This window comes from Stigmatopora argus, chromosome 9, assembly GCF_051989625.1.
Source record: "Stigmatopora argus isolate UIUO_Sarg chromosome 9, RoL_Sarg_1.0, whole genome shotgun sequence".
Lineage (NCBI taxonomy): Eukaryota > Metazoa > Chordata > Actinopteri > Syngnathiformes > Syngnathidae > Stigmatopora > Stigmatopora argus.
Genome location: NC_135395.1, coordinates 12876549 through 12890550, shown reverse-complemented (window position 1 = coordinate 12890550; position 14002 = coordinate 12876549). Strand labels below are relative to the sequence as shown.

General features: G+C 26.4%; 1 protein-coding gene across 2 annotated transcripts in view; it reads left to right on the top strand.

Annotated features, from left to right (window-relative positions):
• ctnna1 (catenin (cadherin-associated protein), alpha 1) overlaps positions 1–14002 on the top strand; it is a 57982-nt gene that overhangs the window by 32173 nt on the left and 11807 nt on the right. For both annotated transcript variants that reach the window (XM_077609309.1, XM_077609310.1), the window contains exon 17: positions 470–604. In XM_077609309.1, coding sequence (XP_077465435.1) covers positions 470–604 — 135 coding nt within the window. The remainder of the gene's footprint in view (positions 1–469; positions 605–14002) is intronic.

Below are 14002 nucleotides of genomic sequence, written 5' to 3'. Positions count from 1 at the left end.
GACACAAATATAATTGCCTTGATAAATGTATTCAAAAGAATGAATGTTCCTTTTGTTGTCTCTTAACAGAGATAAATCTTAAATTGTAAGAGCGTAAAAATTCACTTGAGACGATGTTTGTTTATACCACCTACATTGAAATGATAAAATGTGCACTCTATTATTCAAGCCACCTATGAAAAAATGAATCATTCGTGTGGGTGTTTTGAATTTATCATTTTGGCTTTAAGCGTGTTACCAAAGCCGATGTCAACCCTACCTGTCCCACAGCTGCCAAGTCATCGTGATAGTGCAGGATTCGTGTGTCTGTAGAAAATCATGTTAAGCTTAAAGTGCAAGTAAATGGCCTAAGTGACAAATTTGATTGATTGCAACCACCCACAAGCTGTTAAAATACTAGCAAATATGGTCCATTTTGATACAAATGTATATACCAGATTTGTGAACATGTTATCTTTATTTTTCGCAGTGCCCGGACTCGACCTGCAAGCAGGACCTCCTTGCCTATCTGCAGCGTATCGCCTTGTATTGCCACCAGCTCAACATTTGCAGCAAAGTCAAGGCTGAGGTTCAAAATCTGGGAGGCGAGCTGGTTGTCTCAGGGGTAAGTTCACCATCATTTTAATCACGGACACCAGGGAGCCATTTATAATTTATTTTCTTCAATGTGCTCAGCCACCGAAATAACGAAAGACCGACCCATGGAGCTGTTAAAAAGGTTGTTAACAAATATTAGAAATAAGTTTAACTGTTAGTTGAAATGTTTTGACGACTGCTGAGAGGAGGGAGATGTTGAGTGTCGAAATTTCAAATGTAGCCGAATGAGCCGAAAAATCCAACTCATTCAGCAAAAGAGATTCTCAAATACCAAGAGTCTCATATGCTAGTATGGCAAACAGCAGGTTGATAGAGCATTGTCTGGCAGGATTCACTTTCAAAAAGGGACACTTCATTCCAGCTGTGTGGACTTTTCTTTCCACATGAATTGGGCTTGCATAATATTAGGAATCCACTTGAGAAATGCCATTAGATCGTTGGTCATAATCGGTCACAGCATCCCTTGTGGACTGCTGTACAGCAACACATTTAGGTGACGGGTGAATAGTTGGGGATATTTTCGCAAGCTGCTCCATTAAAGGAAATTGACGCAAATTCCCAAGACGTACTGCTTTGCTAGAAATATATAGAGTACTAGAAGAAGCCTTAATATACTGTCGTTTTTAATTTAAAAAGCCTTACTATACTATGTCATTTTTAAAGAAAAAAGCCTTACTATTCTATGCCTTTTTTAAAGAAAAAAGCCTTACTATACTATGTAGTTTTTAAAGAAAAAAAGCCTTACTATACTTTCGTTTTTTTCAGAAAAAAAGCCTTACTACACTGTCATTTTTTAAGAAAAAAAAACCTAACTATACTATGTCATTTTTTAAGAAAAAAGCCTTACTATACTAAGTTGTTTTTTAAGAAAAAAAAGCCTTACTATACTATGTCGTTTAAGAAAAAAAGAATTACTATACTTTGTCGTTTTTTAAGAAAAAAAAGCCTTACTATACTATGTCGTTTTTTAAGAAAAAAAGCCTTACTATACTATGTCGTTTTTTAAGAAAAAAAGCCTTACTATACTATGTCGTTTTTTAAGAAAAAAAGCCTTACTATACTATGTCGTTTTTTAAAGAAAAAAAGCCTTACTATACTATGTCGTTTTTTATAAGAAAAAAAGCCTTAATATACTATGTCGTTTTTTAATTTAAAAAGCCTTACTATACCAAGTCATTTTTTAAGAAAAAAGCCTTACTATACTATGTCGCTTTTTAAGAAAAAAAAGCCTTACTATACTATGTCGTTTAAGAAAAAAAGAATTACTATACTTTGTCGTTTTTTAAGAAAAAAAAGCCTTACTATACTATGTCGTTTTTTAAGAAAAAAAGCCTTACTATACTATGTCGTTTAAGAAAAAAAGCCTTACTATACTATGTCGTTTTTTATAAGAAAAAAAGCCTTAATATACTATGTCGTTTTTTAATTTAAAAAGCCTTACTATACTATGTCATTTTTAAGAAAAAAGCCTTACTATACTATGTCGTTTTTTAAGAAAAAAAGCCTTACTATACTATGTCGTTTTTTAAGAAAAAAAGCCTTACTATACTATGTCGTTTAAGAAAAAAAGCCTTACTATACTATGTCGTTTTTTAAAGAAAAAAAGCCTTACTATACTGTCGTTTTTTTAAGAAAAAAAGCCTTACTATACTATGTCGTTTTTTATAAGAAAAAAAGCCTTAATATACTATGTCTTTTTTAATTTAAAAAGCCTTACTATACTATGTAATTTTTTAAGAAAAAAGCCTTACTATACTATGTCGCTTTTTAAGAAAAAAAAGCCTTACTATACTGTCGTTTAAGAAAAAAAGAATTACTATACTTTGTCGTTTTTTAAGAAAAAAAAGCCTTACTATACTATGTCGTTTTTTAAGAAAAAAAGCCTTACTATACTATGTCGTTTTTTAAGAAAAAAAGCCTTACTATACTATGTCATTTTTTAAAGAAAAAAAGCCTTACTATACTATGTCGTTTTTTATAAGAAAAAAAGCCTTAATATACTATGTCGTTTTTTAATTTAAAAAGCCTTTCTATACTATGTCATTTTTTAAGAAAAAAGCCTTACTATACTATGTCGCTTTTTAAGAAAAAAAAGCCTTACTATACTATGTCGTTTAAGAAAAAAATAATTACTATACTTTGTCGTTTTTTAAGAAAAAAAGCCTTACTATAGTATGTCGTTTTTTAAGAAAAAAAAGCCTTACTATACTATGTTGTTTTTTATGAAAAAAAGCCTTACTATACTATGTCGTTTAAGAAAAAAAAGCCTTACTATACTATGTCGTTTTTTAAGAAAAAAAAGCCTTACTATACTATGTCGTTTTTTAAGAAAAAAAAGCCTTACTATACTATGTCTTTTTTTTAAGAAAAAAAGCCTTACTATACTATGTCGTTTTTTTAAGAAAAAAAAGCCTTACTATACTATGTCGTTTTTTATAAGAAAAAAAGCCTTAATATACTATGTCGTTTTTTAATTTAAAAAGCCTTACTATACTATGTCATTTTTAAGAAAAAAGCCTTACTATACTATGTCGTTTAAGAAAAAAAGCCTTACTATACTATGTCGTTTAAGAAAAAAAGCCTTACTATACTATGTCGTTTTTTAAGATAAAAAAGCCTTACTATACTGTCGTTTTTTAAGAAAAAAAAGCCTTACTATACTATGTCGTTTTTTAAGAAAAAAAGCCTTACTATACTATGTCGTTTAAGAAAAAAAGCCTTACTATACTATGTCGTTTTTTAAGAAAAAAAAGCCTTACTATACTATGTCGTTTTTTAAGAAAAAAAAAGCCTTACTATACTATGTCGTTTTTTAAGAAAAAAAAACCTTACTATACTATGTCGTTTTTTAAGAAAAAAAGCCTTACTATACTATGTCGTTTTTTAAGAAAAAAAGCCTTACTATACGATGTTGTTTTTTAAGAAAAAAAGCCTTACTATACTATGTCGTTTAAGAAAAAAAGCCTTACTATACTATGTCGTTTTTTAAGAAAAAAAGGCCTTACTATACTATGTCACTTTTTTAAGAAAAAAGCCTTACTATACTATGTCGTTTTTTAAGAAAAAAAGCCTTACTATACTATGTCGTTTTTTATAAGAAAAAAAGCCTTACTATACTATGTCGTTTAAGAAAAAAAGCCTTACTATACTATGTCGTTTTTTAAGAAAAAAAAGCCTTACTATACTATGTCGTTTTTTTTAAGAAAAAAAGCCTTACTATACTATGTCGTTTTTTTAAGAAAAAAAGCCTTACTATACTATGTCGTTTTTTATAAGAAAAAAAGCCTTAATATATTATGTCGTTTTTTAATTTAAAAAGCCTTACTATACTATGTCATTTTTTAAGAAAAAAGCCTTACTATACTATGTCGTTTTTTAATTTAAAAAGCCTTACTATACTATGTCATTTTTTAAGAAAAAAGCCTTACTATACTATGTCGCTTTTTAAGAAAAAAAAGCCTTACTATACTATGTCGTTTTTTAAGAAAAAAAGCCTTACTATATTATGTCGTTTAAGAAAAAAAGCCTTACTATACTATGTCGTTTTTTAAGAAAAAAAAGCCTTACTATACTATGTCGTTTTTTAAGAAAAAAAGCCTTACTATACTATGTCGTTTTTTAAGAAAAAAAGCCTTACTATACTATGTTGTTTTTTAAGAAAAAAAAAGCCTTACTATACTATGTCGTTTTTTAAGCAAAAAGCTTTAATATACTATGTCGTTTTTTAATTAAAAAAGCCTTACTATACTATGTCGTTTTTTAAGAAAAAAGCCTTACTATACTATGTCGTTTTTGAAGAAAAAAAGCCTTACTATACTATGTCGTTTTTTAAGAAAAAAAGCCTTAATATACCATGTCGTTTTTTAAGAGAAAAGCCTTAATATACTATGTCATTTTTTAAGAAAAAAGCCTTACTATACTATGTCGCTTTTTAAGAAAAAAAGCCTTACTATACTATGTCATTTTTAAGAAAAAAAGCCTAACTATACTATGTCGTTTAAGAAAAAAAGCCTTACTATACTATGTCGTTTAAGAAAAAAAGCCTTACTATACTATGTCGTTTTTTAAGAAAAAAAGCCTTACTATACTATGTCGTTTTTTTAAGAAAAAAAGCCTTACTATACTATGTCGTTTTTTAAGAAAAAAAGCCTTACTCTACTATGTCGTTTAAGAAAAAAAGCCTTACTATACTATGTCGTTTTTTAAGAAAAAAAGCCTTACTATACTATGTCGTTTTTTTAAGAAAAAAAGCCTTACTATACTATGTCGTTTTTTATAAGAAAAAAAGCCTTACTATACTATGTCGTTTTTTAAGAAAAAAAAGCCTTACTATACTATGTCGTTTTTTAAGAAAAAAAGCCTTACTATACTATGTCGTTTTTTAAGAAAAAAAGGCCTTACTATACTATGTCACTTTTTTAAGAAAAAAGCCTTACTATACTATGTCGTTTTTTAAGAAAAAAAGCCTTACTATACTATGTCGTTTTTTTTGAAAAAAAAGCCTTACTATACTATGTCGTTTTTTTATAAGAAAAAAAGCCTTACTATACTATGTCGTTTAAGAAAAAAAGCCTTACTATACTATGTCGTTTAAGAAAAAAAGCCTTACTATACTATGTCGTTTTTTAAGAAAAAAAAGCCTTACTATACTATGTCGTTTTTTAAGAAAAAAAGCCTTACTATACTATGTCGTTTTTTTAAGAAAAAAAGCCTTACTATACTATGTCGTTTTTTATAAGAAAAAAAGCCTTAATATACTATGTCGTTTTTTAATTTAAAAAGCCTTACTATACTATGTCATTTTTTAAGAAAAAAGCCTTACTATACTATGTCGTTTTTTAATTTAAAAAGCCTTACTATACTATGTCATTTTTTAAGAAAAAAGCCTTACTATACTATGTCGCTTTTTAAGAAAAAAAAGCCTTACTATACTATGTCGTTTTTTCAGAAAAAAAGCCTTACTATACTATGTCGTTTTTTAAGAAAATAAGACTTACTATACTATGTTGTTTTTTAAGAAAAAAAGGCCTTACTATACTATGTCGTTTTTTAAGCAAAAAGCTTTAAAATACTATGTCGTTTTTTAATTAAAAAAGCCTTACTATACTATGTCGTTTTTTAAGAAAAAAGCCTTACTATACTATGTCGTTTTTGAAGAAAAAAAGCCTTACTATACTATGTCGTCTTTTAAGAAAAAAAGCCTTAATATACCATGTCGTTTTTTAAGAAAAAAGCCTTAATATACTATGTCATTTTTTAAGAAAAAAGCCTTACTATACTATGTCGTTTTTTATAAGAAAAAAAGCCTTAATATACTATGTCGTTTTTTAAGAAAAAAAGCCTTACTATACTATGTCGTTTTTTAAGAAAAAAAGCCTTACTATACTATGTCGTTTTTTAAGAAAAAAAAGCCTTACTATACTATGTCGTTTAAGAAAAAAAGCCTTACTATACTATGTCATTTTTTAAGAAAAAGCCTTACTATACTATGTATTTTTTTTAAGAAAAAAGCCTTACTATACTATGTCGTTTAAGAAAAAAAGCCTTACTATACTGTCGTTTTTTAAGAAAAAAAGCCTTACTATACTATGTCGCTTTTTAAGAAAAAAAAGCCTTACTATACTATGTCGTTTAAGAAAAAAAGAATTACTATACTTTGTCGTTTTTTAAGAAAAAAAAGCCTTACTATACTATGTCGTTTTTAAGAAAAAAAAGCCTTACTATACTATGTCGTTTTTTATGAAAAAAAGCCTTACTATACTATGTCGTTTAAGAAAAAAAGCCTTACTATACTATGTCGTTTTTTATAAGAAAAAAAGCCTTAATATACTATGTCGTTTTTTAATTTAAAAAGCCTTACTATACTATGTCATTTTTTAAGAAAAAAGCCTTACTATACTATGTCGTTTTTTAAGAAAAAAAGCCTTACTATACTATGTCGTTTTTTAAGAAAAAAAAGCCTTACTATACTATGTCGTTTTTTGAGAAAAAAAGCCTTACTATACTATGTCGTTTTTTTAAGAAAAAAAGCCTTACTATACTATGTCGTTTTTTTAAGAAAAAAAGCCTTACTATACTATGTCGTTTTTTATAAGAAAAAAAGCCTTAATATACTATGTCGTTTTTTAATTTAAAAAGCCTTACTATACTATGTCATTTTTTAAGAAAAAAGCCTTACTATACTATGTCGCTTTTTAAGAAAAAAAAGCCTTACTATACTATGTCGTTTTTTAATTTAAAAAGCCTTACTATACTATGTCATTTTTTAAGAAAAAAGCCTTACTATACTATGTCGTTTAAGAAAAAAAGCCTTACTATACTATGTCGTTTAAGAAAAAAAGCCTTACTATACTATGTCGTTTAAGAAAAAAAGCCTTACTTTACTAAGTCGTTTAAGAAAAAAAGCCTTACTATACTATGTCGTTTTTTAAGAAAAAAAAAGCCTTACTATACTATGTCGTTTAAGAAAAAAAAGCCTTACTATACTATGTCGTTTTTTAAGAAAAAAAGCCTTACTATACTATGTCGTTTAAGAAAAAAAGCCTTACTATACTATGTCGTTTTTTAAGAAAAAAAAGCCTTACTATACTATGTCGTTTTTTAAGAAAAAAAGCCTTACTATACTATGTCGTTTAAGAAAAAAAGCCTTACTATACTATGTCGTTTTTTAAGGAAAAAAAAGCCTTACTATACTATGTCGTTTTTTAAGAAAAAAAGCCTTACTATACTATGTCGTTTAAGAAAAAAAGCCTTACTATATTATGTCGTTTTTTAAGAAAAAAAAGCCTTACTATACTATGTCGTTTTTTAAGAAAAAAAAGCCTTACTATACTATGTCGCTTTTTTAAGAAAAAAAGCCTTACTAAACTATGTCGTTTTTTAAGAAAAAAAGCCTTACTATACTATGTCGTTTTTTAAGAAAAAAAAGCCTTACTATACTATGTCGCTTTTTTAAGAAAAAAAGCCTTACTATACTATGTCGTTTAAGAAAAAAAGCCTTAATATACTATGTCGTTTTTTAATTTAAAAAGCCTTACTATACTATGTCGTTTTTTAATTTAAAAAGCCTTACTATACTATGTCATTTTTTAAGAAAAAAGCCTTACTATACTATGTCGCTTTTTAAGAAAAAAAAGCCTTACTATACTATGTCGTTTTTTAAGAAAAAAAGCCTTACTATACTATGTCGTTTAAGAAAAAAAGCCTTACTATACTATGTCGTTTTTTAAGAAAAAAAGCCTTACTATACTATGTCGTTTTTTTAAGAAAAAAAGCCTTACTATACTATGTCGTTTTTTATAAGAAAAAAAGCCTTACTATACTATGTCGTTTTTTAAGAAAAAAAAGCCTTACTATACTATGTCGTTTTTTAAGAAAAAAAGCCTTACTATACTATGTCGTTTTTTAAGAAAAAAAGGCCTTACTATACTATGTCACTTTTTTAAGAAAAAAGCCTTACTATACTATGTCGTTTTTTAAGAAAAAAAGCCTTACTATACTATGTCGTTTTTTTTGAAAAAAAAGCCTTACTATACTATGTCGTTTTTTTATAAGAAAAAAAGCCTTACTATACTATGTCGTTTAAGAAAAAAAGCCTTACTATACTATGTCGTTTAAGAAAAAAAGCCTTACTATACTATGTCGTTTTTTAAGAAAAAAAAGCCTTACTATACTATGTCGTTTTTTAAGAAAAAAAGCCTTACTATACTATGTCGTTTTTTTAAGAAAAAAAGCCTTACTATACTATGTCGTTTTTTATAAGAAAAAAAGCCTTAATATACTATGTCGTTTTTTAATTTAAAAAGCCTTACTATACTATGTCATTTTTTAAGAAAAAAGCCTTACTATACTATGTCGTTTTTTAATTTAAAAAGCCTTACTATACTATGTCATTTTTTAAGAAAAAAGCCTTACTATACTATGTCGCTTTTTAAGAAAAAAAAGCCTTACTATACTATGTCGTTTTTTCAGAAAAAAAGCCTTACTATACTATGTCGTTTTTTAAGAAAATAAGACTTACTATACTATGTTGTTTTTTAAGAAAAAAAGGCCTTACTATACTATGTCGTTTTTTAAGCAAAAAGCTTTAAAATACTATGTCGTTTTTTAATTAAAAAAGCCTTACTATACTATGTCGTTTTTTAAGAAAAAAGCCTTACTATACTATGTCGTTTTTGAAGAAAAAAAGCCTTACTATACTATGTCGTCTTTTAAGAAAAAAAGCCTTAATATACCATGTCGTTTTTTAAGAAAAAAGCCTTAATATACTATGTCATTTTTTAAGAAAAAAGCCTTACTATACTATGTCGTTTTTTATAAGAAAAAAAGCCTTAATATACTATGTCGTTTTTTAAGAAAAAAAGCCTTACTATACTATGTCGTTTTTTAAGAAAAAAAGCCTTACTATACTATGTCGTTTTTTAAGAAAAAAAAGCCTTACTATACTATGTCGTTTAAGAAAAAAAGCCTTACTATACTATGTCATTTTTTAAGAAAAAGCCTTACTATACTATGTATTTTTTTTAAGAAAAAAGCCTTACTATACTATGTCGTTTAAGAAAAAAAGCCTTACTATACTGTCGTTTTTTAAGAAAAAAAGCCTTACTATACTATGTCGCTTTTTAAGAAAAAAAAGCCTTACTATACTATGTCGTTTAAGAAAAAAAGAATTACTATACTTTGTCGTTTTTTAAGAAAAAAAAGCCTTACTATACTATGTCGTTTTTAAGAAAAAAAAGCCTTACTATACTATGTCGTTTTTTATGAAAAAAAGCCTTACTATACTATGTCGTTTAAGAAAAAAAGCCTTACTATACTATGTCGTTTTTTATAAGAAAAAAAGCCTTAATATACTATGTCGTTTTTTAATTTAAAAAGCCTTACTATACTATGTCATTTTTTAAGAAAAAAGCCTTACTATACTATGTCGTTTTTTAAGAAAAAAAGCCTTACTATACTATGTCGTTTTTTAAGAAAAAAAAAGCCTTACTATACTATGTCGTTTTTTGAGAAAAAAAGCCTTACTATACTATGTCGTTTTTTTAAGAAAAAAAGCCTTACTATACTATGTCGTTTTTTTAAGAAAAAAAGCCTTACTATACTATGTCGTTTTTTATAAGAAAAAAAGCCTTAATATACTATGTCGTTTTTTAATTTAAAAAGCCTTACTATACTATGTCATTTTTTAAGAAAAAAGCCTTACTATACTATGTCGCTTTTTAAGAAAAAAAAGCCTTACTATACTATGTCGTTTTTTAATTTAAAAAGCCTTACTATACTATGTCATTTTTTAAGAAAAAAGCCTTACTATACTATGTCGTTTAAGAAAAAAAGCCTTACTATACTATGTCGTTTAAGAAAAAAAGCCTTACTATACTATGTCGTTTAAGAAAAAAAGCCTTACTTTACTAAGTCGTTTAAGAAAAAAAGCCTTACTATACTATGTCGTTTTTTAAGAAAAAAAAGCCTTACTATACTATGTCGTTTAAGAAAAAAAAGCCTTACTATACTATGTCGTTTTTTAAGAAAAAAAGCCTTACTATACTATGTCGTTTAAGAAAAAAAGCCTTACTATACTATGTCGTTTTTTAAGAAAAAAAAGCCTTACTATACTATGTCGTTTTTTAAGAAAAAAAGCCTTACTATACTATGTCGTTTAAGAAAAAAAGCCTTACTATACTATGTCGTTTTTTAAGGAAAAAAAAGCCTTACTATACTATGTCGTTTTTTAAGAAAAAAAGCCTTACTATACTATGTCGTTTAAGAAAAAAAGCCTTACTATATTATGTCGTTTTTTAAGAAAAAAAAGCCTTACTATACTATGTCGTTTTTTAAGAAAAAAAAGCCTTACTATACTATGTCGCTTTTTTAAGAAAAAAAGCCTTACTAAACTATGTCGTTTTTTAAGAAAAAAAGCCTTACTATACTATGTCGTTTTTTAAGAAAAAAAAGCCTTACTATACTATGTCGCTTTTTTAAGAAAAAAAGCCTTACTATACTATGTCGTTTAAGAAAAAAAGCCTTAATATACTATGTCGTTTTTTAATTTAAAAAGCCTTACTATACTATGTCGTTTTTTAATTTAAAAAGCCTTACTATACTATGTCATTTTTTAAGAAAAAAGCCTTACTATACTATGTCGCTTTTTAAGAAAAAAAAGCCTTACTATACTATGTCGTTTTTTAAGAAAAAAAGCCTTACTATACTATGTCGTTTAAGAAAAAAAGCCTTACCATACTATGTCGTTTTTTAAGGAAAAAAAGCCTTACTATACTATGTCGTTTTTTTAAGAAAAAAAGCCTTACTATACTATGTCGTTTTTTATAAGAAAAAAAGCCTTAATATACTATGTCGTTTTTTAATTTAAAAAGCCTTACTATACTATGTCGTTTTTTAATTTAAAAAGCCTTACTATACTATGTCATTTTTTAAGAAAAAAGCCTTACTATACTATGTCGCTTTTTAAGAAAAAAAAGCCTTACTATACTGTCGTTTAAGAAAAAAAGAATTACTATACTTTGTCGTTTTTTAAGAAAAAAAAGCCTTACTATACTATGTCGTTTTTTAAGAAAAAAAAGCCTTACTATACTATGTCGTTTTTTAAGAAAAAAAGCCTTACTATACTATGTCGTTTTTTAAGAAAAAAAGCCTTACTATACTATGTCGTTTTTTAAGAAAAAAAAGCCTTACTATACTATGTCGTTTTTTAAGAAAAAAAAGCCTTACTATACTATGTCGTTTTTTAAGAAAAAAAGCCTTACTTTACTATGTCGTTTTTTAAGAAAAAAAGCCTTACTATACTATGTCGTTTAAGAAAAAAAGCCTTACTATACTATGTCGTTTTTTAAGAAAAAAAGCCTTACTATACTATGTCGTTTTTTAAGAAAAAAAGCCTTACTATACTATGTCGTTTAAGAAAAAAAGCCTTACTATATTATGTCGTTTAAGAAAAAAAGCCTTACTATACTATGTCGTTTAAGAAAAAAAGCCTTACTATACTATGTCGTTTTTTACGAAAAAAAAGCCTTACTATACTATGTCGTTTTTTAAGAAAAAAAAGCCTTACTATACTATGTCGTTTTTTAAGAAAAAAAAGCCTTACTATACTATGTCGTTTTTTATGAAAAAAAGCCTTACTATACTATGTCGTTTAAGAAAAAAAGCCTTACTATACTATGTCGTTTTTTATAAGAAAAAAAGCCTTAATATACTATGTCGTTTTTTAATTTAAAAAGCCTTACTATACTATGTCATTTTTTAAGAAAAAAGCCTTACTATACTATGTCGTTTTTTAAGAAAAAAAGCCTTACTATACTATGTCGTTTAAGAAAAAAAGCCTTACTATACTATGTCGTTTTTTAAGAAAAAAAGCCTTACTATACTATGTCGTTTTTTTAAAGAAAAAAAGCCTTACTATACTATGTCGTTTTTTTAAGAAAAAAAGCCTTACTATACTATGTCGTTTAAGAAAAAAAGCCTTACTATACTATGTCGTTTTTTAAGAAAAAAAGCCTTACTATACTATGTCGTTTAAGAAAAAAAGCCTTACTATACTATGTCGTTTTTTAAGAAAAAAAGCCTTGCTATACTATGTCGTTTAAGAAAAAAAGCCTTACTATACTATGTCGTTTTTTAAGAAAAAAAAAGCCTTACTATACTATGTCGTTTTTTAAGAAAAAAAGCCTTACTATACTATGTCGTTTTTTAAGAAAAAAAGCCTTACTATACTATGTCGTTTTTTTAAGAAAAAAAGCCTTACTATACTATGTCGTTTTTTATAAGAAAAAAAGCCTTACTATACTATGTCGTTTAAGAAAAAAAGCCTTACTATACTATGTCGTTTTTTAAGAAAAAAAGCCTTACTATACTATGTCGTTTTTTAAAGAAAAAAAGCCTAACTATACTATGTCGTTTTTTATAAGAAAAAAAGCCTTACTAAACTATATCGTTTTTTAAGAAAAAAAGCCTTACTATACTATGTCGTTTTTATAAGAAAAAAAGCCTTACTATATTATGTCGTTTTTTTAAGAAAAAAAGCCTTACTATACTATGTTGTTTTTTATAAGAAAAAAAGCCTTACTATACTATGTCGTTTTTTATAAGAAAAAAAGCCTTAAGATACTATGTCGTTTTTTAATTTAAAAAGCCTTACTATACTGTCGTTTAAGAAAAAAAGAATTACTATACTTTGTCGTTTTTTAAGAAAAAAAAGCCTTACTATACTATGTCGTTTTTTAATTTAAAAAGCCTTACTATACTATGTCATTTTTTAAGAAAAAAGCCTTACTATACTATGTCGCTTTTTAAGAAAAAAAAGCCTTACTATACTATGTCGTTTTTTAAGAAAAAAAGCCTTACTATACTATGTCGTTTTTTAAGAAAATAAGACTTACTATACTATGTTGTTTTTTAAGAAAAAAAGGCCTTACTATACTATGTCGTTTTTTAAGCAAAAAGCTTTAAAATACTATGTCGTTTTTTAATTAAAAAAGCCTTACTATACTATGTCGTTTTTTAAGAAAAAAGCCTTACTATACTATGTCGTTTTTGAAGAAAAAAAGCCTTACTATACTATGTCGTTTTTTAAGAAAAAAAGCCTTAATATACCATGTCGTTTTTTAAGAAAAAAGCCTTAATATACTATGTCATTTTTTAAGAAAAAAGCCTTACTATACTATGTCGCTTTTTAAGAAAAAAAGCCTTACTATACTATGTCGTTTTTTATAAGAAAAAAAGCCTTAATATACTATGTCGTTTTTTAATTTAAAAAGCCTTACTATACTATGTCGTTTTTTAAGAAAAAAAGCCTTACTATACTATGTCGTTTTTTAAGAAAAAAAAGCCTTACTATACTATGTCGTTTAAGAAAAAAAGCCTTACTATACTATGTCATTTTTTAAGAAAAAAGCCTTACTATACTATGTATTTTTTTAAGAAAAAAGCCTTACTATACTATGTCGTTTAAAAAAAAAAGCCTTACTATACTGTCGTTTTTTAAGAAAAAAAGCCTTACTATACTATGTCGCTTTTTAAGAAAAAAAAGCCTTACTATACTATGTCGTTTAAGAAAAAAAGAATTACTATACTTTGTCGTTTTTTAAGAAAAAAAAGCCTTACTATACTATGTCGTTTTTAAGAAAAAAAGCCTTACTATACTATGTCGTTTTTTATGAAAAAAAGCCTTACTATACTATGTCGTTTAAGAAAAAAAAGCCTTACTATACTATGTCGTTTTTTATAAGAAAAAAAGCCTTAATATACTATGTCGTTTTTTAATTTAAAAAGCCTTACTATACTATGTCATTTTTTAAGAAAAAAGCCTTACTATACTATGTCGTTTTTTAAGAAAAAAAAGCCTTACTATACTATGTCGTTTTTTGAGAAAAAAAGCCTTACTATACTATGT